The sequence below is a fragment of the Canis lupus genome, chromosome 18, assembly GCF_003254725.2.
Source record: "Canis lupus dingo isolate Sandy chromosome 18, ASM325472v2, whole genome shotgun sequence".
Lineage (NCBI taxonomy): Eukaryota > Metazoa > Chordata > Mammalia > Carnivora > Canidae > Canis > Canis lupus.
In genome coordinates, this window is record NC_064260.1 from 11546176 (window position 1) to 11573949 (window position 27774).

The 27774-nt window shown below is 37.6% G+C and overlaps 1 gene segment (V, D, J or C); it reads left to right on the plus strand.

Annotated features, from left to right (window-relative positions):
• Window positions 1-20575, plus strand: part of LOC112661480 (T cell receptor gamma constant 2-like) — a 39123-nt gene extending 18548 nt beyond the window's left edge. The window contains 4 exon segments of the C gene segment in view: window positions 4652-4712; window positions 9433-9762; window positions 11695-11820; window positions 20022-20575. Coding sequence covers window positions 4652-4712; window positions 9433-9762; window positions 11695-11820; window positions 20022-20161 — 657 coding nt within the window.
• Window positions 20576-27774: the final 7199 nt, after the last annotated feature.

Here is a 27774-nt window from a genome sequence, read left to right on the forward strand (position 1 = left end):
AACCAAAATACTTATTTTCTTCAAGATTTTCCTTCATTCACAGCAGAGTGTAGTAATGTCATAGCATGTAAAGCAATAACTATAGTCATTATTAATATGCCCAAGCTTTGTGAACTTTCTACAAACTACTCATCTACAAAAGGGATCTGCTTCTCTATAAAGTTGTTGGATTATTGTCTCATTTGTTATACAGAATACGACTTTTCTTCCGATCCTCATGATAACCATATGCCTTCCCACACTCTTGCAAAATATAGTGAAAAAATCTATAGCTCAAACTTAAAAAGAGCTCAAGGATAGGTGTTTTTTAAAAAGATTTTATTTATTTATTCATGAGAGACACAGAGGGAGAGAGGCAGAGACACAGGCAGAGGGAGAAGCAGGCTCCATGCAGGGAGCCCAATGTGGGACTAGATCCCGGGTCTCCAGGATCATGCCCTGGAGGGCATGAAGGCAAGTGCTAAACTGCTAAGCTGCCCAGGCTGCCCAAGGATAGGTGTTTTTGAAGAAAAAACCTAAAGGAAAAATGTGAAGGTGTTGACCCCAAAGGAAAACAACAATGAATTACTATAACAGGGTGTTTTGATAATGTCTTCTGGGCTCTCTCTTCTTTATACCAGGAACATAATAAAATAACACTGAGACAGATCTTTCTGAGATCTTTCATTAGTTCTAAAGCAAACCTTCCTCCCCTGTCCTCGCCTCTGAAGAACAAGGGCTGCCACTGCCTCCCCAGTCCTGATTCGTGCTCCATCTTGGAGTCCATTCTGATTAGTCACTGGCAACTCCAACCCCATGTATTTATGTATATCTTTGGCTTGGGTTTGTAGGTCCACTCAACCTGTTCAAGTGCCTCTGATTTCTCTACGTTGCTTTTCAAATTAAAGTAACAATATGACAATCTCTTAGGGTCAAGTTTCTTTTACCTCAACACCAGAAAGAATATTGCACATACCTTGCAAGCACACTGAGGTTTCCCTCAAGAAGACCATGGTCTACTGGTACCAATGACAAGAAAGAGATCTCTGAAATGAATTATTTTTGACTCAACCAATGTTACTTGTGAGGCTAGCCCGATTCTGGTTTGGAGACAGATAAGAAAGACAACAGAGTCTTATCTGATAATCAATAATGTCATCAAGTCTAATGAAGCCATCAACTGGGATCACACAAAATCAATATCAAACTGTAAAAAAACCTTTTTCCATTACTTTCAACTCTTTTCTCACTCGAGTAACCACAGCAGACCCTTTCCTGCTCTTAATCACAAGATCATAAGCTGTTGGAATAGGAAGGGCCTTTTGGACATACATAGCCCAATGCCGACATACCAAATTGGGATGTGGGAGCCCAGGGTTGCCAAATGCTTTGTCCAAAGCTAGTTAACCACAGAAACAGGGCTACATGTACATTTCCGAAGATCACAGAATAGCTTCCAAAAGGTTTCTTCTTTCAATATGTCAGACGACTGATTTTGTTTTCATTTTTTTAAATAAAAAATCTATTTTTCTATGGGAAATAGAATTCTACAAATTTCTCCTTTTATTCCAGGTAAATATTGTCATCATGGTAAATTATTTTCTCTTTTTTGCATTGCCTGGTAAAGGTTCATGTTGCCAAATGATAAAAGTGGCTTACTAAAAAATGGATAACATTGTTCACATTTCTCAAGCATATTCTGTTGACATATTTGCGTTTTCAGTTACTGAAGTATATAGTTTTTCAGAAATACGATCTTAAATTGCTAACGGACCAGGTCTGGGGTTCATGAGAACAAAAGGTCTTTTCCTTTGATGCATCTCTGAGTAGTTTCACACACTTGAACACCTGGAAATCAAAACCTCTTAATTCTCTGAACACTGTTCCTGATAATTTAGAAAGTCATTTGTTGACCACTTGGTCCTGATCTTTTCTCTCTTTTTTATTCTTTTTCCCTTTCTTCCTTCCTTCCTTTTCTTCTTTCTTTACTTTTATTTGTTCTTATTGTTTCTATCAGCACTTTTCCATGATTACTGCCACCATTGAAAACAGACATGTGGGTCAATTAATCAGAGGAAAATTTATAAAATAAGAGATGCATGAAGTCTATATTCAAGGATTTCCAAGGGAACCTGGAAGATCAAATTGTTAGTACAAGGTTTCTACCTATTGGTCATGCCATGAAGCTTAGGAGAAGGCTAATATTTTTGTGGAACCTCTAACCAGTGTGAAAACTCCGGCTGGATCAAGATTATTTGCAGAAGGAACTAATCTCATAGTAACTCCCCCTGGTAAGTAACTTTGTTCTATTTTGATCCTGTGAAATGAAAAACTAATAGATGCTTTTTAGAGAAAACAATGTGGGATCACCTCAGCATACAGATAGTAACTTTGCAGCTACTGGTCACAATATACTATTATTCTCAATATATGGAAACAAAACTACTTTGTAAATGGTTTATTTACTTCCCTTCTTACAAGCAGATTGAAAATCTCCTCTTAGAAAACACACACACACACACACACACACACACACACACAGATAGATTCAGGCTTGAAATTAAAATTCTTGTGGACCATGTCTATAACCATAGGTATAAGTTATTAGCTCAAGATTTTTTTCTTGTTGATGGCCTTTTGAAACACTTTGATTAAGTACCTCTAGCATTAGTAGTGATCTTTTCTTAATGAATAATGTTCCTTTCTCTAATAACTTGCAAAACCTGCAAAATTGCTTTTGATTTTATCTTTTAAATTAATTAATTTTTTTTGCTTTTGATCTCATCTTTAACAGCAGTGCAAGAAGTTTAACCCTTACAGTTAATGACTATAGAACATCAGTAAATTCCACTCATTCTTAATACTTTAGCTTCTTAGAGAGGAGGCTGAAACTAGTAAAAATTTGTGCTGCTTTGAGTCTTCTGATATTGCATAGAGATGATCCAGCTTAAAGGAATTTGTGAGTTCAAAGCTTCAGCTTGAGTTCACAAAAAGAGTATGAGAGTCTGTCAACATGATTTTATATCCTTGTTTTTTCATTTATTGTCTCAGTAAACATTTATTAAAGGCAGTTTCTATGCTGGACATGTGAGGTAAATAGGTGCACAAGACACAGTCTCAACACTCATAAGCTTGTAGCCTAGTGGATAAGTATTCTAGATTGTGATTTGACTGAGCCATAAGTTTTTTGGCTTGTGACTGCCAGAGACATAGAATGACTTGGATTCATGAGCTCTTTTCCTTTCTTATTTTGTATAATACTTACTGCTTGTAAAATCCATATAGTTTATTTAGCGGATTATTTGATAAAAGGGCCCCAAACCATCCCATTAAAGAGAATAATAGTATTAACTGATAATTATTGAGAACCAGATGCCACATTGAAGAGATTCAGTGCTTTATCTCAATCCTGAATGGCCCTATACAAGAGCTCCTTTTATATCAATTTCACAGTAAAGAACTTAAGGCTTAGGAAGTTTTGTTATTTGCCTAAAGTCACCTGCTTAGTTACTGTGGGAAAGTTTGGGACCTAGTAGAGACTTATCCATTCCAAAGAGCTTGGCTTAGATCATTTTGCCCTATTAGAAACAGTAAACCATTTTTAAAGTTCTGAATATTTACTCTTCTGTAGCCTGACTTTTCCAATCAACTCTTTAGTAGGATGCTTAACTAGTAATAGCTCATAATTTGTATTACCCTTCCTGTAGAAAACAATGCTTCTGCTTCTAATCATGGCACTAACGTTGCCTCCCTTCCTCATGATCAAGTAAGTCATGTTGAATATGCATTTATTAAATTCTTACAATGTAATTCTAAGGGTATTTCTATAAAATGTCAAGTCCTTATGACACCATTGCATTCAACTGTATTTCTCTATTGGCATCAAATTTGCTGAAAATATTTCAGCTAGCAGAAGAATGGGAGTGGTTGTACTATATGCTTGACTCAATCGCATAACTCAGAGTTGCCTTCCCACTCATGCTGGGACAGCTGCAGAAAGACAAAACCAAATAGAATCCTCTGAGGAACAGCACAGGATTTTAAATCAATGGCCTGGAACCTGGTAGAGTAATTTCAAGTTCAAAGGAGCAGTCTTCCAGGAATAAATAGGTTAAGAAATCATCATTAATATTTTAGACTCTGTAACAACTCCTCTGGTCTATCATCAGTGGGGATTGGATTCTGAAAAACCCTTACTTTATAATTAAACCAGATACCCACCCCTCAATACATAGAAAAATAATACTGTAAACATATTGAACATTCATTTGTTAAATACTCAACTATATTATTTCTATTTTTGTTCCTCTTTGAAAATTATAGAAACAGTAAATCTAAATTACACACTAGGAAAAGAACTGATATGATACATGAAAACCTTTTTTTAAAAGAAGAGATTTAGAAGATTCAGGAAAACTTTCAGAAAAGATAAAATCATACACACCAACCTTGTGAGTGAGATGAGAAACACAGACCCAAGCTGCCTAAGGCAAGAGGGGTCAGTTCATCAATATTTGACTATGTTCACGTCTAAAGTGATTTTCCTTAAGTTTCATCTTTGTTTAATGTTAGTAGGGACCATTTTATATATGTATATATAGATATTGAAAAAATATAGGCACAATTTTTAAAGAGATGCAAAGGGAGATTTCTGTAAAAGCTTTTGAGACAGTGGTATTTGTATAGCAGGTACAACAAAGTATTTGGTCCTGGCACAGTGCTCAGGGTTACAGGTAAATATTTTTTAATTCTTCCATATAAACAGGGAAAGAAGCCAGGTGATGCAGGGACTGTAAGGTAGGTGCTGGCTCAGAATTCAAGGATTTGTTCCCAGTTTGGTCATAAATAGCGGCAGGATCCTTGGGGAGGTAAGTGATTCTGTGTCCTTGGAGGTAGTTGCTGACTGAACTAGCATGGAGGACATTAACAAGGAGCTAAGTAGCTGCAGCAACTGAGGGTTCCTAAGGGGTGAAGATGTTAGATATGACTAACATATCTAACCATTTAGGATTTCTGCATTGAAACATTTGTAAAAAAAATTGTGTATCTTATTTATCTTATTCCAAAAATAACCAATGGAAAAGAATGAACCAAAATTGATAAATTTGCCATTTGTCTGAAGGTAATTCATATCAGGTATCTACACATTTAACAGTACAAACATATCCAAAAATGTCATAAGCCGAGTGTTTTTTTTCTAAATTCAGTCTAGTGAATTTGTTCATTTTTTATTAGTCTTAGAGTTGAAATTTTGCCTGGATGAGAGAGAACATTCACAGGGATGTTTCTACCCTACAGAATTTATTCAAATAAAAGTTTTCAAAGAATTTTCACAAAGTTGGTAAAACATTGCAAAAACGAAAAATATATATTTTGATTTACTTAGTGGTTGTAATCACAGGCACAAATGAATTCATATATTAAAAGGCAATTTTCTGGTCCACCATAAAGGCTCACAGTAGGAGTTTCAAGCCAAACGTTCGGCATCACCTGGCCGGAAGTCAGTTTGAGGTAGAAATTTCTGGTGAGATCTTGGAATACGTATAGAATGTACTGTTGGTGGGAAAGTGTCGTTTGTTTGGACATCATAGGTGAGGCAGTTCCATGAACTGACCCCATATTACTAGGCTTTACTAGCTTCCCTTTGATTTTCTTAGCATTGGAAATGTGGTGGATAAGACAAGTGATTGCCTTAATAGATGTGTGAAAGGCATATTTTTATTGATGATGGTTCAGAGAATTCCAACATAGTTGAATAAAGTGAGGTGCAAAGGAAGGAATGCATCTCTGTGCTTGATGGCATAGTTCTAAGTGTTACCCCCAAATACTGCATTCCCATTAGTGAGTGAAGATTTGGTAACATGAGATTAAAATGTCACGTTGGAGAACAGAATCATCACCAACAAATTGCTAAAATAATGGTAATAACTATAATTATAATCTCCCACTTTCATAGCATGTTTAGATGTGGAAATCTTAGGGGAGATTTTAATTCCAATCCTTACAGTAAAGGCCAGCATAAGACAGTATTGTGCAAGTACTATAATAAACTCTGACTCTGTGTCTGTGTAGACTTGCATAAAGTGCTCATGCACAACATGTATAATTGTCTTGACAGTGTTTGGCCCAAGAACAAAGTTGATCATGACAGGTAACTTTTGTGAGTTCACCTATTTCCTTTTCTGATGGTGAAAGGGTGTCATAAGAGAGCCTGGACTTTGGACTCAGACTGACCTAGAGCTCCAGCTCTACCACTTGCTGTTTTCTGGGCAGCTACTCTCTGGTCTCAGTTTCCTGATCCATAAGATGGGATAACAGGATGTATTTAATTTAGGGGTCATGTGAATATTGAATGAGACACTGTGAATAAAGTACCGGGCACATTGTGTAACACATAATGGGTGGTTGCATGCATGTTGCCTCATTTCAAACCCAAGGGGAGAATTGTATCTAGTATAGACAATGGTTCTGCAACAAAAAAAATGAAATTAAGATGTGATTTTTTTGGTATTTTTGTTTTTGTTCTATGTACTTTAAATCTTAGTCCTTGGGGCACCTTGGGGCTCAGTTGGTTAAGCATCTGCCTTCTGCTTGGGTCGTTATCCTAGGGTCCTGGGATTGAGCGCTGCTCAATGGGGAATCTGCGTCTTCCTCTCTGTCTACCACTTTCCCTGCTTGTGTGCTCTCTCTCTGTCAAATAAATAAAATCTTAAAAAAATAAATCTTAACATTTTATCTTAATTTATATCATGTCTAACACTAACAAATTTGGGCTTCATGCTCATATTTAGTAGAAAAGCAATTAAATTTTAGAGTATTTAGAAATACAGTTACATTTATAGTTCACACTTTAAATATACTTAGAAATGCTCTAAATTTGAAAATCACATGTATATATGAAATAGTAAAATTATATATTTAATAGGAAAAAATGAGAACAAGATAGAGAAATTTTGAATCCATATTACATGTGGTTTTGAATCAATATTAATATGTGGAAAAAATGAGAATAGAGAAATTTTGAATCAATATTAACATAATAGCACACTTGATTGAAAATGTGTTTGCATTTGGTTAATTTATATAGAATTCATACTGCTTCATCTTAATAAAATGCCTACCACTCAGGCAATTAACCTCAAACTTTTTTTATTAGGAACATATATAAATGTATTAGACAAACTTGCTTATTTTGTAAACTGGTTTCTAGTTTATGCACCAATGAAATGACCTTGGGCATAAAATACTCTGTTAATAGTTTAAAAAAGAATGTTGAAAGAAAAAGAATGTAATATAATTACCCAAAATATTGGCACCAACCATATATAATCAAGTACTCTATTTAATGGTCAGTTAACTATCACATTGAGAAAGTTATGGCTCTCAAGATTCATTCTATTCTGAAAATAATGAAATTTTAGGAATCTAGTTAAGGAAAAGGAACAGGATGTAAACATAGGGTCTTACCATCCAGAAATTTTCCAAGTTTGTGATTTGATTTTCAAGTTCTTTACTATGATAAATCAGAAGTATTCCTATAAGAAAGCCAAATTTCCTAAGATGAAAACAAGACTACTGTTATTGATCAGAGGCAAAAATTATGTAAATATCATATACCTTGGGGATCCCTGCGTGGCGCAGCGGTTTGGCGCCTGCCTTTGGCCCATGGCGGATCCTGGAGACCCGGGATCGAGTCCCACGTCGGGCTCCCGGTGCATAGAGCCTGCTTCTCCCTCTGCCTGTGTCTCTGCCTCTCTCTCTCTCTCTCTCTCTCTCTGTGACTATCATAAATAAATAAAAATTTTTAAAAAATATCATATACCTTGAAAAAGAAATCTTGCTTTATATAACATGCTTTTTAAATTAAAAACAAAGTATATCATTGGAGAAATATACAGTGTCCTACTATTATAATCAATAAAATGCTATTTGCACTACAAACAAGATGTACAAAGTTACAATAAGCACATTATTACCTAACTCTCTTTACAGTATGAGCAAAAAACTTGGGTTGTTTGCTTACTAATTTAATATAAAAATCAGGAGCTTTGCAGCACTGGAAGAAATTCTCACAAATGTTTTCCCTGTTTCCTTTTAAAAGAGAATTCCAATTATTCTTTTCTTAAGAGATTATCCATGAACGTATTATTCTTACTCGAAACTAGCACAAGAGGAAATGATTTAAACATTTGTGTTTCAGTTGGAGATCAAATTGTAAAGGGATCTAGTATATATTATTTCAATCATTAAATTAACATTATGTAGTCAAGTACCATTCCAGCGTTCAAATGACATACCCTTGAAAACCATGATGTTTTGTTATATATTTTGACCTTATATCTACAAGAAATTCTGGAACCATATCTGTTAACTTTATACCAGTTTTTTATGACTTTTTTCAGCAGGTGAAATCAGAAAACTATGGAGTACTACAAAATTCAGCAGGCTTGTAGGGCAGATTCACATTTGGAGGAAGATGCTAAGAATCAAAATATGGTGTCTTCTTAGTCCGGCTTCAACTTCAAATGAAAGTATAAATATAATATATAAATATATAATAAGCTCAATATAAGCTTATTATAATATAAGCTCAATATAAAATGAGCTTTTAGTGAACATTTCCTAAAGTAAAACAGAATTCTGACCAATGCATTACTTGATAAGTTTATTTAGAAGCATTTCTGAAAATAATATATTTTTAAATTAAAAATTTTGGAAATTTTGCCATTTTGTTTCTAAATTCAAGGCATTGTAAATAATTTGGAGGTGCAGCTTTAAACACTACTGTTCTCAAAATCCTGGAGTGGTTTAGTTACGAGAATAAGATGTTCTATAAAACCAGAAATTGTGGCACCTGAGTGGCTCACTCAACTAAGCACCTGGCTTCCCCTCAGGTCATGATCTCAGGTCCTGGAATTGAGTTCCACATTCAGGCTTCTTAGTAAGGGGAAAGTCTGACTGTCCCTGTCCCCCTGTCCTTACCCCCACTCCTGCTCTTGCTCTCTCTCTCTCTCTCTCTCTCTCAAATAAATAAATAAAACATTTAGAAAACAAAACAAAACAAAACAACAGAAATCAAGAAGATCTCCAGTACTCAAAAGTAGTCATGGGATCCAATTTGAAACTAAAACATCAACTTGATAGGTTGTCAAGTATGCATGGAAATAGACTCCCATTCAAACAAGTGACTGTGTATTGTTTAAAAGTGCCACATATTAATCTAGGCCCTGCTGCTCAATAGCTGTGACTTTGGTCAAGTTACATAACCTCTAGAACCTCTTTTCCCATGTAAACAAAGAACAGTACCTTATAACCCACTGTGGTAGAAAGGCCATAATAAACACTAATTTTATGGCAACTTGCCTTGCTTTTCTATGTGCTGGGGTGTTCCAAACCACACAATGTTCATGTTTCTCTTATAGCGTTTTAATTGTTATCCATTTTCTCCCACAGATAAAAATCCTGATGAAGACATTCCCCCCAAGCCCACAGTTTTTCTTCCTTCAATTACTGAAATTAAAGACCACAACACTGGAACATATCTTTGTCTTCTTGAGGATTTTTTCCCTGATGTTATCAAGATTGACTGGAAAGAAAAAGATGATAAAACAGTTCTGCAGTCCCAGCAGGGAGATACCATGAAGACTAAGGACACATACATGAAATTCAGCTGGCTGACCGTGACTCAAGAATCAATGGCTAAAGATCACAAATGCATGGTCAAACATGAGAGGAATAAAGGAAGGGTTGACCAAGAGATCGATTTTCCTTCAATAAACAGAAGTATGTGCATGTAAATATGAATATAACCTTCTAGAACCCTTGTTTCTAAGGGAAAAACTCTACCTTTCTGTCAAGTATTTTTTAAGATTATTTATTTATTCATTTGAAGAGAGAGAGCGAGAGAAAGAGAAAGAGCAAAAGTAGGCAGAATGATAGGCAAAGGGAGAGGGAGAGGAAGAAACAGACTCCCCACTGAGTAGGGAGCCAGATGCTGGGCAGAATCCCAGGATCCTGTTCTCAAGCCGAAGGCAAACACTGACTGAACCACCCAGGCACCCATTTGTCAAGTATTAATGAAAACAAGCAATTAGAAATTTTTCTTTAGTGTTGTTAACTTTTAATGGTAGCATAAATGTGCTGCTATTTCCCCAGAGAATTATAGTAGAATGGACTTCAGAACATACAAAAAAAAAAGAAAAATTCACTTAGCCTTTCTCACCTGTTTCATCATCCAAAATATTAATGTCACAGTGATGTTTTTTATAGTCATTTCATGATTTTATGAAACAATCCATGTGAAAGCACCTAGTAACCTTGCACACCATAAATGCTCAAAAGAGAGTCCACTTTTGATGATTTTACTTGATCAGGAAATAAGACCAATTGTACATCTTTCAAGAATGTTCTACTCAGGGATGCCTGGGTGGCTCAGTGGTTGAGCATCTGCCTTCGACTCAGGGCATGATCCTAGGTTCCTGGGATGGAGTCCCGCATTGGGCTCCTCTCAGGAAGCCTGCTTCTCCCTCTGCCTGTGTCTCTGCCTCTTTCTCTCTGTCTCTCATGAATAAATAAATAAAAATATTTATTAAGAAAAAGAATGTTCTACTCAGCAGTTAAAGCCCTTATCACTTCAATCTCGCTCTACTCAAACATTAACAATGAATTATAGGGACAAAAAGGTATTCATTTGTTGGAGCTGGATCACCGCTCCACCAGAAATAGTACTTTGGCTTCTGAGGTTTTAGTATGGTCTTGGGTATTTCGGACATGAATTTTATATACCAGCATAAGGGGAAATTTAGTAAGTAAGGATTGGGTGAGGCTAATGTGTACATACATTCTTCATTCTACACAAAGAATGCATTTCTTACTATTGGTAAATGCTGCTCTTCAAACATGTATTGCAATATCGGCATGTGCCAGACCTGGAAGGAATGCAGGATGAACTACTCTCCCAAAAAGGATCACACAGCAAAGCAAATATACTTTTTCTAATCAGTCTGGGTCACTCATGATTCAGGCATCGTGTCCCAAAGGAGTGCCATTGGTGCAAACATTAGTCACATTTCAACAGTGTGGGCAGACAATTGAATGTGCCCTGGCCTGCTGTGATCCAGTAACTCACTAGACTCAGAAGTCAAGTCCTGAAATATTAATATACAGACCAAGGTCCCAGAGACCCAATAAGGAGGAACAAGTTTGGATTTTCCTTGTGCTTAACAAGCACTTTTTAAGCAGTGGGGAACAAGCACATAATAAGACCTGTGAAGAGCTTTGCTATGTACAAATCTGAATTTCTGAAGGAAGTCTTTGTGTTTCTGGAGTGTTGAAAAAAACCCACGGACCCAAAAAGGAAACACTTGGCTTACGGCCCCAAGTCACTAAACCAAGACTTAATACCTAACCCAAGTGTAATTTCAACCCCCAGAAGAGTAACCTTTAACCAGTCCACATGGGAATTTCCTGTTCAGCCCCAGGAAGTTTCCTGATTGACCCTTTCTTCACCTTGGGAGAGTGGCCTTGCCTAAAACAATGGATTATTTGCTAAGAATTCCCTTTTTTCCACTCACACTCTATTGTAAAAAGTGTTCCATCCCCATAGTCCTTTAGAGCTCCCTTTTATTTGCTAGATGACCTTAGTCATAAATTGATCCATTAATAGAGTCATTAGATCTTTAACATTTACTTGGTTAAATTTTTGTTCTTTACCAGTTTTGGTGGCAGCGATTCAATCCAATATGGACTCCCAGAGGCATTCAGAAACAAGGAGGAAGAGACAGGTGGTAACTGTGAGCCCTCTAAGTTCACAATCTTTCTCAACTGTTCCAAGCACTGTGGGTGAGTTCTCCCTGGTTCCAAGCTCCACTCTCTGGGTTTTGACTTCTAATCTGATCGGCTTTGCTTTACGGGGAAGATCAGCTTAGGCTGGCAGAGTGTTATGCCTGAGTTCAGTTGAGTTAGCATGTTTGTAGGCATGTTTGCATAGAGTACAACTGAACAAGCAGAAGGATATGCCCAGAGCCAAGCCCCTAACCTTTCAGAACAAATTCCTGAGACGGAAATCTCAGCAAGATTTCAGGGGAATTGTTGGTGGTGCACACAGTCTTCTTGTGGCCAGAACTCAGTAACATCTCTTACTGCCCATAGACTAATGTGCACCTAATTGATTGTCTTCATTTGTGTAGATAAAGGCCACTGCTAACAGGGAAAGGTGGAAAAAACTACAGCAATAGGTGGGCATGAGTCAAGCATTTAGAGGCTGTTAAAGCATTCGATACTTCAAGAACACACCCCTGATAGTAGTAGCTGGTCAGGAAATGGGGTGGATCAGCACTACGTCACCCATCAACCTCACGAAAACTTCTGGGCAAGGAGCCACACTCTGAAATACCCACAATCCCCAATTTCAGGACACAACCATTTTAGGTGTTAGTTTAGCTCTGAGAAGTCCAATGTCTTAGCTAATGGGATCCTTAAATTCTAAAGAGTCAAACACATGACTTTCCAATGCACCTATTAATTTTTTATTTAAAACTATAGTCCTAGATTACAGATACCTAGCAAAATTGCTAGATATCAAAAGCTTGTTTTGTGTCCTAACAAACTGACTTGGATTGGAATCAGATTGGAAATCCCAGATAAGAATTGGAAACCCCAAAATAATACCAGACAGGAATGTGGGGCATAACTCATTTTCAGCCAGATATATTTGGACTGGGGTGTGGGTTAAGTCCATTTGAGGCTAGTATCCTACCAAACTGTTGCCAGCCCTCAGAGCAATGATAATCTAGAAATACAAAGCCCATAAAGGGGGAACTTTCCAATTAGATAAAATCATTAAGAACCCACTTAAAAGCAAGGTTCTCCAATTAAACAGAACCTCCAAAAGGTTTAAAATTCCAAGGTCATTTTATTGAAAGACTCATTGCAAAAGGCTAATAAAAAATTAAAGATGGAAGAAGTACCTAAAACAGAAGACTATAAGACTGATCTAACTCCTGCTCCCTTTTGGCTCCTTTGAGTGCTCATTCTAGTCTGAATTGATTTTCCACTCTGAACAGACTACACAGCCATAAACAGCAGTCTGCTCAGTTCATAGTCTTACAGACACCTCCATATCTACAGGAGAGCCCCAAATGAGCCCCTTCCAGAGTTGGTGAAACTGGGTGGTTTCTGGAAAATTGTTATATACTTTACTTTCCTAAACAGCCATGTGGAAATTCTGGTAAATAACAGGACCTGCACTGGGATCCTAGAAAAACTGGCAGAAGCCAGGGAAGAGTAGAAACTCTTAACAGAAGTAGCTCCTTCCAAATCTCTCTCCATGGTACGTAGTCCAGTGGGGATAGTAAAATTTTTGTAGTCTCATTCTTTCCAAATCCAGACCCATTGCTATTGATCCTTTCTCTCGCAGAGAGAGCTATTGCCTTCTTGTTTGTGTCATCCTGCATAACTGCTATTAGCTTTCTGCTTACGTGGGATGTGTGGCCTGTTGGTTTCTTCCTTTGACTCTTACTGAGGGACTCTGGATCTTGGGAAGATAATATCCTTTGCATCCTCTTTAGGGATCCATTTTACACCCAAGAGAGATTATTCCATGCTGCCAGAAATCCTTAAAATTCAAACTATGTACCCAGAGGTAAGGAAGCAAATTGAGGCTCATATGTTCTGATAGATTGTATCAAACTATGGTGTCATTTCACCTAAATCAAGTATTTAAGAAACTCAGAGCAACTATCCTGACAAATCTTAACAGAAGTAGAAATGCAGCTCTTGAGGCAATTCAAAGTTCTTCTATTCTTTTACCTATCCCCAAGCTTCTCCTATTTACGGAAAATGGCTTATAAATGATTGGCTTTAGGAAGGCAAAATCATTCTTGGAGGAACATACATTGCTTCTTTGTCTTTAAAACTCTACATCCTACTAATTCTTTAAAATTTAAGCATAACCCACAAATGCCCGAGACTGAGGGAAAGAAAAATAAAGAGCCCTTTCTAAAATATGAACTGCTAAAGAGCTCTTGTGCCTCAATTCTAGTCTAGTCTCCTTAATAATTCCAGAGACAATACAAATCTTGAAATTATCTCCAAATATTAGTGACTCTGGGGTCTTTGCAGTAGTCTGTGTGTCCATAAATGTATGTTGTCAGTGTGAGATATTTTTCTGTCTGGATGGTGTTGCCAAAATTAATTTGTAAATAGCTCATTTCCTTGATTTGAATACAATCACAAACAATGAGGACTGGGCATTCTAAAACTCTCAGAAATAGAAACTAACTCAAATGTCTTTCAACTTTACATGATCTGAGCATGGTTGTGGGTTTAAGTAAAATAAGCATATATTTACTGCCTTATCAGCACTAAAATGAGAAATTTCATGTGCCTGAGTTTACCAAAAGTCAAATAAGTAGATATGATCTCTGTTATAAAATGTTATAGGAACCAACTTAGGAGAATGATGGACTTGGATGTTTCATAAGGTTTCTTTTTAATTTTTTTTTAATTTTTATTTTAATTCCATTTAGTTTACACACCATATTATATTAGTATTGTGTATACAATATTGTGACTCAATACTTCCAACATTACCTATGCACATCAGACAAGGGCACCTCTTTATTTTTTTTATTTTAAATTCCATTTTCCAACATATAGTATAACACCCAATGTTCATCTCATCACGTGCCCTCCTTAATGCCTGTTACTCAGTTACCCTATCCCCCCTACCCGCAATCCTTTGTTTGTCTCCCAGAGTTAGGAGTCTCTCATGATTTATCTTCCTCTCTAATTTTTCCCCACTCAGTTACCCTCCCCTTCACCTATGATCTCTTTCACTATTTCTTATATTCCATGTATTAGTAAAACCATATGATAATTGTCGTTCTCTTATTGGCTTATTTCACTCAGCATAATACCTTCCAGTTCCATCCACAGTGAAGCAAATGGTGGATATTCATCCTTTCTGATGGCTAATACTCCATTGTATATATACACCAGAACTTCATTATCCAGTCATCTGTTTTTTTTTTTTTCCCATTCATCTGTTGAAGGACATCTTTTTATCTCCTTCCATAGCTTGCTTATTGTGGACATTGCTGCTATGAACATTGGGGGTGCAGATGTTTTGTTGTTTTACTACATCTGTATCTTGGTGTAAATAGTAAATATCCAGTAGTGCAATTGCTGGGTGGTAGGGTACTTCTATTTTTAACTTCTTGAAGAACCTCCACACTGTTTTTCCAGAATGGCTGTACCAGCTTGCATTCCCATGAACAGTGCAAGAGGGTTCCGCAAAAGTACCTCTTAATTCCTATCACTTATTTCACTCATCCCTCCCCACATCTCATAATGATTTTATGGGTAATCTCAGCTAAACTGTTAGGAACAAGTAATTTCAAAAGATGTAAATAAAATGAAAAATTTTAGATAAAGTTTTAAATAGTCTCTCAAATATTGTTGGGAACTTAAATCCTTAAGGTTTTACTGAGATAGGTCACTTGTTAAGTTATATTGATTATCTAGATCTTTTCCAAGCAAGATAAAATATTAAAGTATTAACAAATAAACATAGGTTCATCTGCTTTTGGTTTCCTTTTTTCAGAGACTGAAGATAAATGTGGGCATGTTCATAAATGTATTTTGTGCTTTACTGAAAGACTGCTTTATGCAGATGCACGTTTGTGGAAATTATGAAAAGTATTCATAAATTTGCCAATATAAACAATGCTGACTAAAAAAAACAGTTCATAACTGTTTACTTATTAGCTTTCATTTAAAATGAAGGTTTCTAAGTGTTAAGAATTCTAATATATGTAATGAAGACTACTGAAAATAATATGGGAAACAACCGAAAATATAAGGAAAAGTAAGATGTGTAGTTTTAATAAGAAAAAGTATGAGGAATGGAAATATGTTTTTTGAGGGGGGAAAAAGAAGGATTTTGTCCTAAAAGGAGGTTGGTCACCTAATGAGGGTAAACTCAGGACAAAATCTGAATGTAAAAGAGAAAGTTGTAGAGGTTTCTACAAAGGCAATGTTAGGAAAGGAATGTTATGTGTGGTCAAGAGTGGCTAATATTAGAATGAAGAATTTTCAAATCAAAAGTAAGCTGGTGCAGCATTAGAATTTGTTTTCTCTCTGTCAAAGAAAGGACAAAGGGTTTTGTGGGTTTGTTTGTTTCCTTTGGAGTTTTGGTCTGCTTAAATCTTTTTGACCTGGAACATTCCAATGGATTTGCTAAACTAGTCTGGCTTATTTAATATATCACATTACATGGGATAGAAAAATAGAACTTCATACTAAGTTTTCTAGATATAGTATTTGTAAGATTGTGGCACATGTAGATAAAGACCATTCTGGTTCCACAAAAAATGGCCCATCATTATCAGTCTGCTTATGATTCAGAGAAATGAAGGTGGATAAACAATAGAAGTATATTAAACAAAGAGTCAGGCCTAAGGGAAAACCAGGACAGCCACTTGGTTCTTCTGGGCTCCCTTGGCAAACCCCATTTCTCTTAGTTTTTGTTTTTTCATTCCATCACCCACCATAGGACATTATAAATGACTCAAATTATAAACAGATGTCAGTGGAAGACTTCTATAATAGTAGAAAATGATTTACCATCAATGTCTAACCTGTCAGATCCATAATCCTGGAAAATCCTGTTGTTGTCTCCAGAGGCTTCATGCCTTCTCCCTCTGTACCCTTTGAACACTTGCAGCTGGAATTCATTCCTCTGCAACTTAGTATGGGTTCTCATAAGCCCTTGTCATTGTTTGTGTATTTTCAGGATGGTTAAAGCCTTTCCCTGACAAGAGACTGATGTCCTCACTGTGGCAAAGACACTGTTAAAAATGGGTTTCCCACCTTTTGTGATCTCCAGTGACCAAGGCTCCTACATCACTGGGCAAATGATAGAGTCTTTAGGAAAACCTTGCAAACACTTTGGAATTGTCTCAGTGTACAATTTTCTGCTGATCCTTCATGTTCCCTGCTAGTCTGACCAGCTAATGTAAGTCTCCAAAGCCTGATGCTCAAGCCTATCATCAACAGGTTATGGAAACCTTCCTAGATTACAATTAAAGAGATCCTCTAAGTCACAGTTTACAGCCAACTGATTAGGTATTTTAGACAAAACATTAAAGGAAAATAGTCCTCGAACATCTCAGTTAAAAGAAGAACCTATAATGTTTGTCCTTCTCCGATTCACTTATTTCACTCAGCATATTCTGTATGTTGGCAAATTGAACACCAATAAAAAATAAATTTATTTTTAAAAGTAATAATAATAAAAAAATAAACACAGATGAATACCTGTAAAAAAAAAAAAAAGAAGAAGAAGAAGAAGAACCTTACCAAGTACTTCCACTGTAAAACTAAAGGTTGAGCCTGGTACACATCACACAGCTACAGAAGTCTCAAATAATACCTGAGCCTGCCCAGACAATGGAGTTTCTGAATCAAATTGAGGGAAAGAGAAGTAGCTGACATCCAAATAGCCTGTATCTCCCACATTATTGCCAAAGGGGGTAAACTTTGGAATTTATAGCAAACTTTTATTTCAGGCTAGCAGAAAAATCTTACCCTGCTCCTAAATTTTTTCAAGGTAAATAAGATATCTCATTCATTGACTCTCCTAAATTTACATCTGTAGCTAGTCGGGACTACCAAGAAGCCACCAAGATTCACCCCTTTGGCAGGGCCCTCCTTCCCCAGTTTGGGATAAATGGAAATGAGGTCTGATTAAGACTTTCTCCTTCATTCTTGAAATTGTTGCAGAATCGTTCCTAAAGGATTGGCTACCTAGCAAAAATCCTTAGATTCTGGCCAAAGCATTTCTTAAAAGTAAGATAACCCTTGAATATCTCTTAGCTGAGCAAGGCTGGATCTGTGCTGTAGACAACTCAATGTGCTATACTCAGATGAACTGTTGGAAAGGGTAAAACCAGGTAACATCAGATCACTGAATAAGCCACTTGGCTTAAAAAAGTGACTCCTTCAGAGGGGTTCTTTCTTACTTTATCTTAATTGCTTTGAGTCTTAGAGACCTTGGCATCAAATAGCGCTCCAAACATGGGGAATTATCCTGTTCATAGTAATCATATAATCTGCCTGTGCATTGTCTTCTCCCAAAAGCTTTATTTACATACAAATACAAAGCCAGTAACCTCCAAGCAATTGAACTTTTTTTTTTTTTGGCATCTTCCTGCTTTTATTTTTAATGTAGCCTTTATACTCTTACCCAGTTTTTATTCTTCCTCTAAATCCCAAAGCCATACCCTAAGACAGGTGCATACATGAGGAGAAGAGGTGAGTGCAGGGCTTCTTGTGCCACGTACTAGATTTAAACTCTACTCTTAAAAAAAAAAATACTCTACTCTTTAAAATAAATAAATAAATAAATAAATAAATAAATAAATAAATAAATAGGGATCCCTGGGTGGCGCAGCGGTTTAGCGCCTGCCTTTGGCCCAGGGCGGAATCCTGGAGACCCGGGATCGAATCCCAAGTCGGGCTCCCGGTGCATGGAGCCTGCTTCTCCCTCTGCCTGTGTCTCTGCCTCTCTCTCTCTCTCTCTCTGTGTTTGTGTGTGACAATCATAAATAAGTAAAATAAATAAATAAATAAATAAATAAATAATAAATAAATAAATAAACTCTACTCTTTCATTATCAATTGCATGACTACGGGTAAACTATTTGCATTTTCTGGGCCCTCTGAAATGACACAAATAACACCTAACAATAACTCCTAAGATATGACGTGACATATGTGGAATATCCAGTGTAGATATCTCATTTAGCTGCTACATCATAAGTACTAGCTCCTGCCTCTTTCTCCCCACATATGAACAAAGGGAATGATGAGGAACATTCTTTCTAGCCCTGCTGATCCACCCTCCACGTCCAATATCAAGGGACTTCTGGACCCTAATCATCATCATCATCATCTTCAATATCTTCATCATCCAACTTTATATTTTTGCTTAATAATTTTGATGCCTTGGGTATTTATTGCACATGAAGATGCAGAATTACAGAGCAACTGAGAAAGTGTTCTTAAATGCCATGTTGCTGAGATTGCAATCTAGATTCTAATACTTACTGTTTGCATGAAATCAGGCAAATGCTAGAAACGACAAATGCCCACTATTTGCTTCCACGTGGATGGATCTGGAGGGTATTATGCTGAGTGAAATAAGTCAATTGGAAAAGGACAAACATTATATGGTCTTATTCATTTGAGGAATATAAAAATTAGTGAAAGGGAATAAAGGGAAAGGAGAGAAAATGAGTGGAAATATCAGTGAGGGTGACAAAACATGAGAGACACCTAACTCTGGGAAATGAACAAAAGACACTTCCACTCTGTAGTGGAAGGGGAGGTGGGTGGGGGGTTGGGGTGACTGGGTGATGGGCACTGAGGGGGGCACTTGGCAGGATGAGTACTGGGTGTTATGCTATATGTTGGCAAATTGAACTCCAATAAAAAAAAAAAGAAATCAGGCAAATGGCTTCTCTCTGTGTCCTCAGTTTATTTGTAAAGTAAATAAAATAAATATTCTTTGTAAAGAATAAAATAAATAATCTCATAAGTTATTAGAAAATTAAATAAGATTTACACTTTGCATGCAAAGTTCTCAAAATAAATAACATTTAATTTTTACTTAATGAATATTGCCTCTTATTTTTACTTAGAGACATGGTGGGGATGAAAATGCTAAAAGCCACTTATCACCAATACTTTTTTTCACATTGGATTCATTTATTATTAAAACAACCTGGCTTTTTAATACTTTGGAATGTTCTAGATGAATTTCACAGGTTTTTTGACTGACTTGACTTGCAAACTTGGATCTGAGTTTTCTAGGTGGTGGTGGTGGTGTGGTGGTGTTATCGATGTTTACTGTTCGGTTGTGCTGGTGTGAGAGTGTCACTTCAACCTAGGTCATCAGAAATTTATACAGTCACCCCTCTCTTATTAATAAGTCCTAACCTTCAAAACAACAGATGAAACTAATAAGTGATTTCTTTTAGACAACCAGCAGCTGCAGCTCATGAACACCTCTGCCTACTATATCTATATCCTCCTCCTCTTCAAGAGCTTGATGTACTCCATCATCATCACCATCTGTCTGCTTGAGAGACCAGCGCTCGATGGCAATAGGAAGAACTAACACATGGTGCCACCAGGATCCAATTTTTCCCATTGGCTGCTGTTCTAAAATGTCTGCTGTGGATGCAGTGGGGCTTTCTTTCTGAGATTGGGTTATTTCCTTTCACATGTGTCATTCTCTCTAGTGCCATTATGCAGAATGGGTTTATAAACCACTGGGCAAACAGAAACTTTCGCTCTGCAGCAAGAACAAATTCTACTATGGCTCAAGGGTGGGGCCAGGAGGCCATCCCCAGGGGCTTCAGCACTGCTCTCTCCTTAATGCCCACCCATTCCTCAGCCACGCAGTACCCATGCCTCTGAGGACAGGGACTCTTTAACCAGATAAGTGCCTGGAAGCCTTTTATTTTATATACGTGGAACCCGCCATCCTTGCTACTTGAACTTTGTACTGTTTTTCAAAATAGGCACAATAAAAAGCATTGAAAAGTCTGTTTTGGCCTGTGTGCCTTCATTTGGTGCAATCTAAGGGTCCAATGTAAGGGACACCATAACCACTGAGCCTTCCAATTCAGTGCTGGTTGTAATACTGATCAATTCCAGATTTCTAATTCTTGCCCTGACCTTATGACACCTACTTTGAGGCACTGGTCCAAACTGGGGAGCCACAGCCAGTGAAGGTGCCCGAGTTATTCCTCCTTCAAAGGTCAGCTGATTCAGACTCATTTAGTTCAAAACACTCTAGTGATGACAGTATAACACATCACAAGACTGGTTGGTGTGCTCAGACCTATAGCAGTGTTTCATGTGCTCGTAAGAACCCCAGAGAGCAACACTAACACTGGAAAATAGGGTGGTGGAGGGGTTAAGGGCTTGGGCTCTGAACCCCAAGTGCCTGGGTTTAAATCTTAGTTCTATAGCTATTTGAACTCTCTAAGACATAATTTTCTCTTCTGAAAAGTAAAATTACAATGATCTATCTCCTAGAGTTGTGTGGATCAAAAGAGTTAATTATACGAGGTACATGTATGTCTTCAACAACATTAGCATCTACTGTTGGCAGCTCTAAGTTAGAAGTAATAGATAACGCACATGCCCAAGCACATACACTAAGAAGTAGGACACTCATTTACGTGTGTATGTATATTTCTACATGTAAACAAAATGTTCAGTGTGTGGCAAGAAAATAGGTGATCGTTTATTTTTCTATTTTCACTAAAGAATTCATTTAGAATAATAACTTTTATATATTAAAGTTCAAACAACATCTCATTTAAAATTGAGGAGAATTTTTTGCCTATTTACAATCAGCTTCCATTTCTATGAAACCAGTGTTTTTGGAAACCAAGTAGAGTTTCCCATGTGGAAACAACATAAGACCCAGCAGACTGGAAGAGGAAATTTAATTTCAGTCTTCTCCTTGATTCTCAAAAATTTGTTCAGATCTCCTTGGACAAATGTCTAGGCCTCTACTTAGGGATCTAGAACTGTTTCTGCATGTGGAATGCACGGAGGCACAGAAGGGAAAGTAGCAAATGACCTGAAGCTGTGTAGGCTGATGTCCTTGCTGGGGCTCCAAGGCAATGTCTCCTGTGGTTCCAACTCCTTAGCACCTTCCATCCTCAACCCAACCTGGGTTGGTCTGCACTGGGGCATGCAGAGTGGAGGAGCATGGTGGTGCAGAAGATGGCGTGAGTGACAGGAGGCTGCTGGTGTGGCGATGGTGCTTTATTTTGCCTTTTTTTTTTTTTTTTTGTCTACGTGCTCTGTCAAATGTGGTTAATTCACGGAAAATGATTGAAGTCAAACCGGCCTCTACTGGTTGGGCTGTGTAAGAGGTTGCTCTGGTGTTGTAAGATGAAATAAGGACAGTTAAACCACAGCCAACTTTTTTCACTTCCAAAAGGCCACAGCTAATGAAAAGAAAATATCGGTCTGCACATGCATGGTCATGCTGTCAAACATACTCTTAGGCTGTGGATGAGGGTTCCCCTATTTTATATCAAGTTCATTTCAAGCATCTACTATGTGAATTAAGATCCTCTTACCAGGACTGTTGAGACACTGCACCCTCAGTTCACTCCAATGACACTGTTCTGAAGGAAACAGCACACAGACTTCTTGTAGCACTAGGTGATCCCTGACATTCCACCAAGGTCTGTGCTTTCTTTTTTTTTAAGACTTTATTTATTTATTGATGAGAAACACAAAGAGAGAGAGGCAGAGACAGAAGCAGAGGGAGAAGCAGGCTCCTTGCAGGGAGCCCGACGTGGGACTCACTCCCAGGACTGCGGGGTCATGCCCTGAACCAAAGACAGACACTCAACCACTGAGCCACCCAGGCATCCCAAGTTCTGTGCTTTCCACGGCAGATGATTCACTCAGGCTCCCACTTTTGGTCTCATTTTGTCAGTGTTGGCAGGGTGACACGAGACTCTTGCCCATGAAGCTTTTAGCACAGGTAGACTGTAGATGAAACAACAGCAGGTGCATCTTCCTCACAAGAACACAGACATATAGAGGCCCTGAGTTCAACAGTGTAATTGGATGTCATAGATTGAGTGATCCCAGTCCTTCTAAAGGACCGGTGACTGCAGAGTCAGACTGAGCAAGGCTTAATAGAAGAGATGCACATCAGAGAATGTGTGGTGGGGGTGGAGCAGAGGATGGCTGTTCAGCAGTGTGAGCACAAAGAGCTCCCCACCTGAGCTTGGTACAGAGAGGGTGCCCAGTCCTGGGACCCGATCTGTCCAGTTCCTGGGGAAACAAACTTCTATTGCTGAGTTTGCTGCTTATGGCTTTTATAGTCTGACTTTACAGCCCATAGATTTCATTCCTTTTGGTCTGTGCTGAGAGCCAACTTCTGGGTGAGCTTTGGCCTCCATAAGCATGGGCGCCATGCTACTGCCTCAGCCCAGCATGTGTGGGAGAGAGCTCTTTCTCAGGGTAAATTATACACTCACATGCAGCTTAGGCAACATCTATGGGCCTGGTGTATATGTGACTCCACTCTTGAGACAGGATATTCTAACTGTGGCCACACCATTGAGTTCTTGAGGTTTGATTCCCAAAGGCCAGAATCTGCAGACCCTCCTCACCCTTTTCTCCACCTTAAGAAACTCTTTCTGGTTAAGCCTCAGCCTCCCACACCTCTCTTGGTGGCACTTCTATCATTTAGTCCATTTTCAGAACAGCATAGATGGAGCTGATCCAACCTGAACAAATGCACATTTGACCCTGTGATAACATTCTTAGTTATTTCTTCAGGAAATATAACTGACCAAATAATACTTGTTTTCTATTAGGTACATTTTTTTTCTCTAAAATTGGAAAACATCTAAATGTCTGAGGGTAGAAAAACATTAATAATTCCACAAGATATTTTGCATCCACTTAAAATTATATATATGTAATATATATATATATGTGTAACAGCACAGTAAATGTTCATGATATCAAGCAAAAGCAAATATATAATGAAAAACTGTATCTCCCATAGGACCATATTTATAAATATAGGTACTTGCATATATTTATAAATATATTTATATAAATATATATCTGCAAATCAGAAAGACAAGAAGAAAATAACCAGGTAACTCCAATCATTTCTTTCTACAGCAAACTGATTTTATTAGTTTCACAATACAATTTTTAAAACAGGATATAAATAACATTGACCTTATGGCCACAATTATGTGAACTTACAAACAAAAAATGAGCAAGAGACAAATTAAACTATCAACAGTGATGTGCTCACAGAGTTTGAAGGATAGGTGCTTTTTGTTCTATGCACAGTTTTACAAAAGCATGTATTTATTCTCACCATTCGGGAAGGAACATAACAAAAGTAGCCATGGGAAGACAAGGGAGCAGGTGAAGGATGGAGCCTCCTCATACACAAAGCAGCCTGCCCCACAGATGTTTTCCTCTTGTCAGGTAATACACCTCATACAGCACATTTTCTTTTCCTGAGAATGCCTGCATTATAGCCAAGAACTGCTCTGCATGGGAGGATAAATAATAGAGAACCCTAAGAAAAGAGTTGTCCCAAAAAAAAAAAAAAAAAAAAGAAAAGAGTTGTCCCACATCTTAACCTCACAGTTAGGTGAAGTTTGTGATAACGTAAATAGTTAAAGGTATCTCTGTAGGAAGGCTTCACTTTTCAGCCTATTAAACTAGAGCTGACATGTCTTGGAATTATTTGGGAGTCCTAAATAAAGCCAAACTTTTTTTTAATATCTTTTTTTAAATTTATTTATAATAGTCACACACACAGAGAGAGAGGCAGAGACATAGGCAGAGGGAGAAGCAGGCTCCATGCACCAGGAGCCTGACGTGGGATTGGATCCCAGGTCTCCAGGATCGCGCCCTGGGCCAAAGGCAGGCGCCAAACCGCTGCGCCACCCAGGGATCCCAAAGCCAAACTTTTTAAATAGATTTTAGTTATTTATTCATGAGAGACAAAGAGAGGCAGAGACATAGGAAGAGGGAGAAGCAGGCTTCCCACAGGGAGCCTGATGCGGGACTTGACCCCTGGACCCCAGGATCACGATCTGAGCCAAGGCAGACTCTCAATCACTGGGCCACCTGCACATCCTTAAAGCCAAAATTTTTTAAGGCCAAATTTTTAATTCAAACATAATAATATGTATACTTTGCACAATTTATAATTGAATGGTAGCAAGTCTGGTCGCTACAGTCAGCAAATCTTCTTATAGATGCCAACTATAAAACTGGACTACATCAATAAAACTAACCATTTCAGTGGTTGGGAAATGTCCACATGCATGTAACAATCTGAAAAATGTTTATCCTTGAAAAGCTACGAAATCCAGGGAACAACAGCAGCACACTTGCCTACTGTGACTCCCATTCTTTCCCCCACGTCCCAACACCCAGCTCCAGGGGCATGAAAGATTTTCTGAGATGGGACAGGGCATGAGGACTGGCAGCAAAGTCACACAGTGAAAGGGAGCTCAGTTAATTTGGGGTGGGGAGTGATGAGATGGCGAACTGACAATCTGCATGGTGTGTAAGCAGGAAGGCCAGAGGAACTGCTGGTCTGAGATTGTGGTCATGGCTGCAGCAAGCATGTGTTTAGCTGAAGCTGTGTGCATGCTTAGCAGAGACTCAAGTGTCTAAGCCAGCCAAGTACTGCTGGTTGACCTTGAAGCGATTAGTATAATCAGAGGAACCATGAAAAGACTCAGAAAAAGTATAATCTGGGAAGACTTATACTTTAGCCCACGCAGTCTATGTGCTAATTCCCTAAAACATGCATGTGCTACCCAATACCTACAGCAAAACCATTTGGCAGAAGTGAAGTCTTAATCAAGTTGCTGGAACACATTCCTAAGTAATCTTGGTGACCATGAAGCTATGTAGACACAGGGTGAACCCAGGAAGCTAGGCTGAAAAATAAAATAACTGAGAAAGAAAATATCAGAGAGGTGAGCAGCCACATACTACAGGGGATATAATATCACAGATTAAGTCCACGCAATTTTCTCAGCATACAAACACAAGTGAAAACAATGTTTTGAGGAAAAGTCACAATCTAGAGTTGCTACAAGATATTTTCAACAAAATGTATTTTATTAAAAAAAAAAAAAGACAGGCAAAGAATCACAAAAGTGAGACTATTTTTAGGGGAAAAATCCCTTACAACTCAATATAAACTGTTCTTGAGACATGTAGATACTCTCTTTAGCAAACAAAAACTTTGAATAACTATTGTGTCCAATAAATATAAAAAACATGTTTAAAATATTAATGGAAAATATGGGGAAAATGTCAACAAATAGAATACATATTCTAATGAAGGATACCAAAATTACAAAACAGAACATATATTTTTTTAAAAAAATTTAGAGTAGAAAAGTTTTATCCTGAATTGAACTGTTCACTAGAGGGCTTCAAGAGAATATTTCAGTTGGCAGAAGAAACAATCTCAATACAGACATCCTCAACCTAATAAAGGGCATCTGTGAAAAACCATAGCTGACATCATACTTAATATTGAAAGACTGAATGCTTTTGCCCAAAGAACATGGACAAGACAAGGATGTCTGCTCTTAACACTTCTATTAAACATGGTTTTAAAAGTTCTAGACAGTGCAACTAGAAAAAATTGTAAAGATCTCTATCAGATTGAAAGGAAAAATAAAAATATCTTCACCCACATGACATGATCCTGTACGTAGATAATACCAGAGAATCTACGTGCACACAAAACCAAAAGAAGGACTCATAAACAAAGTCAGCATCATCACAAAGTACACATTTGATGTACAAAATATCAGTTGGATTTCTATATACTAGCATGACTACTTGAAAATGAAATTTAGGAAACAATTCCATTTACAATAGAACCAAAAAGAAGAAAACATTTAGGAATTAATTTAACACAAGAAGAGCAAATCTTGCATTTTGAAAATTACAAAACAATACAGAATATTAAAGAACATCTAAATAAATGCAGAGAGGATCCATGTTCTTGGATTAAAAGCTTTAATATTGCCAAGATGACAATTCTGACCAAACTGATTAAAGATTCAAAGTAGTAGGTTTTGTGGGCACAAATTAACAAACTTGCTCTAAAAATAATATGAAAATCCAAAAGACCTAGAATAGACATAATAATTTTGAAGGAGAACAAAGTTGGGGGATGGACATGGTCACCCTGCAGGGGCAGAGGGGGGAGAGGCACATCCAAAATTTGACTTGGATGATGAAACTGATGATGCCCCCCACACAGATGGTGTGGAAAGCTTTCTCACTGGCAAATGAGGTCCTGGGGACAGCAGGACAGGCCTTTTAAGCAAGGCTTTATAGTACCTGATTTCAAAGCTCATAGAAAAATTAAGTTATGTAATTAAGCCAATGTGCTACTGGTGCAAAGAGAGCACACAGGATAATGGAAGAGTACTCAGAATCCAGAAATAATCTCTTATGTTTAAGGTCAACCAGGTTTTCATGAATGTGTTGAGTTAATTCAGTGCAAGATGAGATAGTCTTTTCAGCAACTGGCTCAGCTACAGATGGGTTTTGAAGGCAGAAGAATAAACTTGTCTCCTTACCTCCTACATACGTGAAAATTAATTCATTGTGGACCATAAATTAATGGAAGACCTAACACTATAAAATCTCCTAGAAGAAAACGTAGTAGAGAATCTTTCTGATACAACATTAAGGCAAGGAGTTCTTGAACACTCCTTCTCTGCCCACCACTACCTGCATTTTGTCTTGAACAAAGCAGCTCAGCAGAGCACCCTGACCAGGTTTGTCCTACTTCAGCTCCATAATCCAATGAAACGGAAATGCTCCCAGCACCACTAGGTGGGGATAAAAGTTAGAGCCAGTGGATTTGGAACTGTAAATCTGATTCACAATGATGTCTCCAGAGGTTTTCCTCCCATTATTATCCTGCTGCTCTGAAATTCTAGTTAAGTGAACACATTACTCCTGATACTTTTATTAGTCTTAGAAAATAAATGCTATGCAAAAACATGCACGAAACTGTGAACTTCCTTTCTTCCAAAGAACAAGTCCTACGACCTACAAAAAATTCTCCTTGTAATAAGCCTCATATTGAGGTATACAGAGTTTAATACTTCTGAGGTTTTGCTGGCTGAGAAATTAATTTTCTGCAAATTCACATCTGTATTTCAT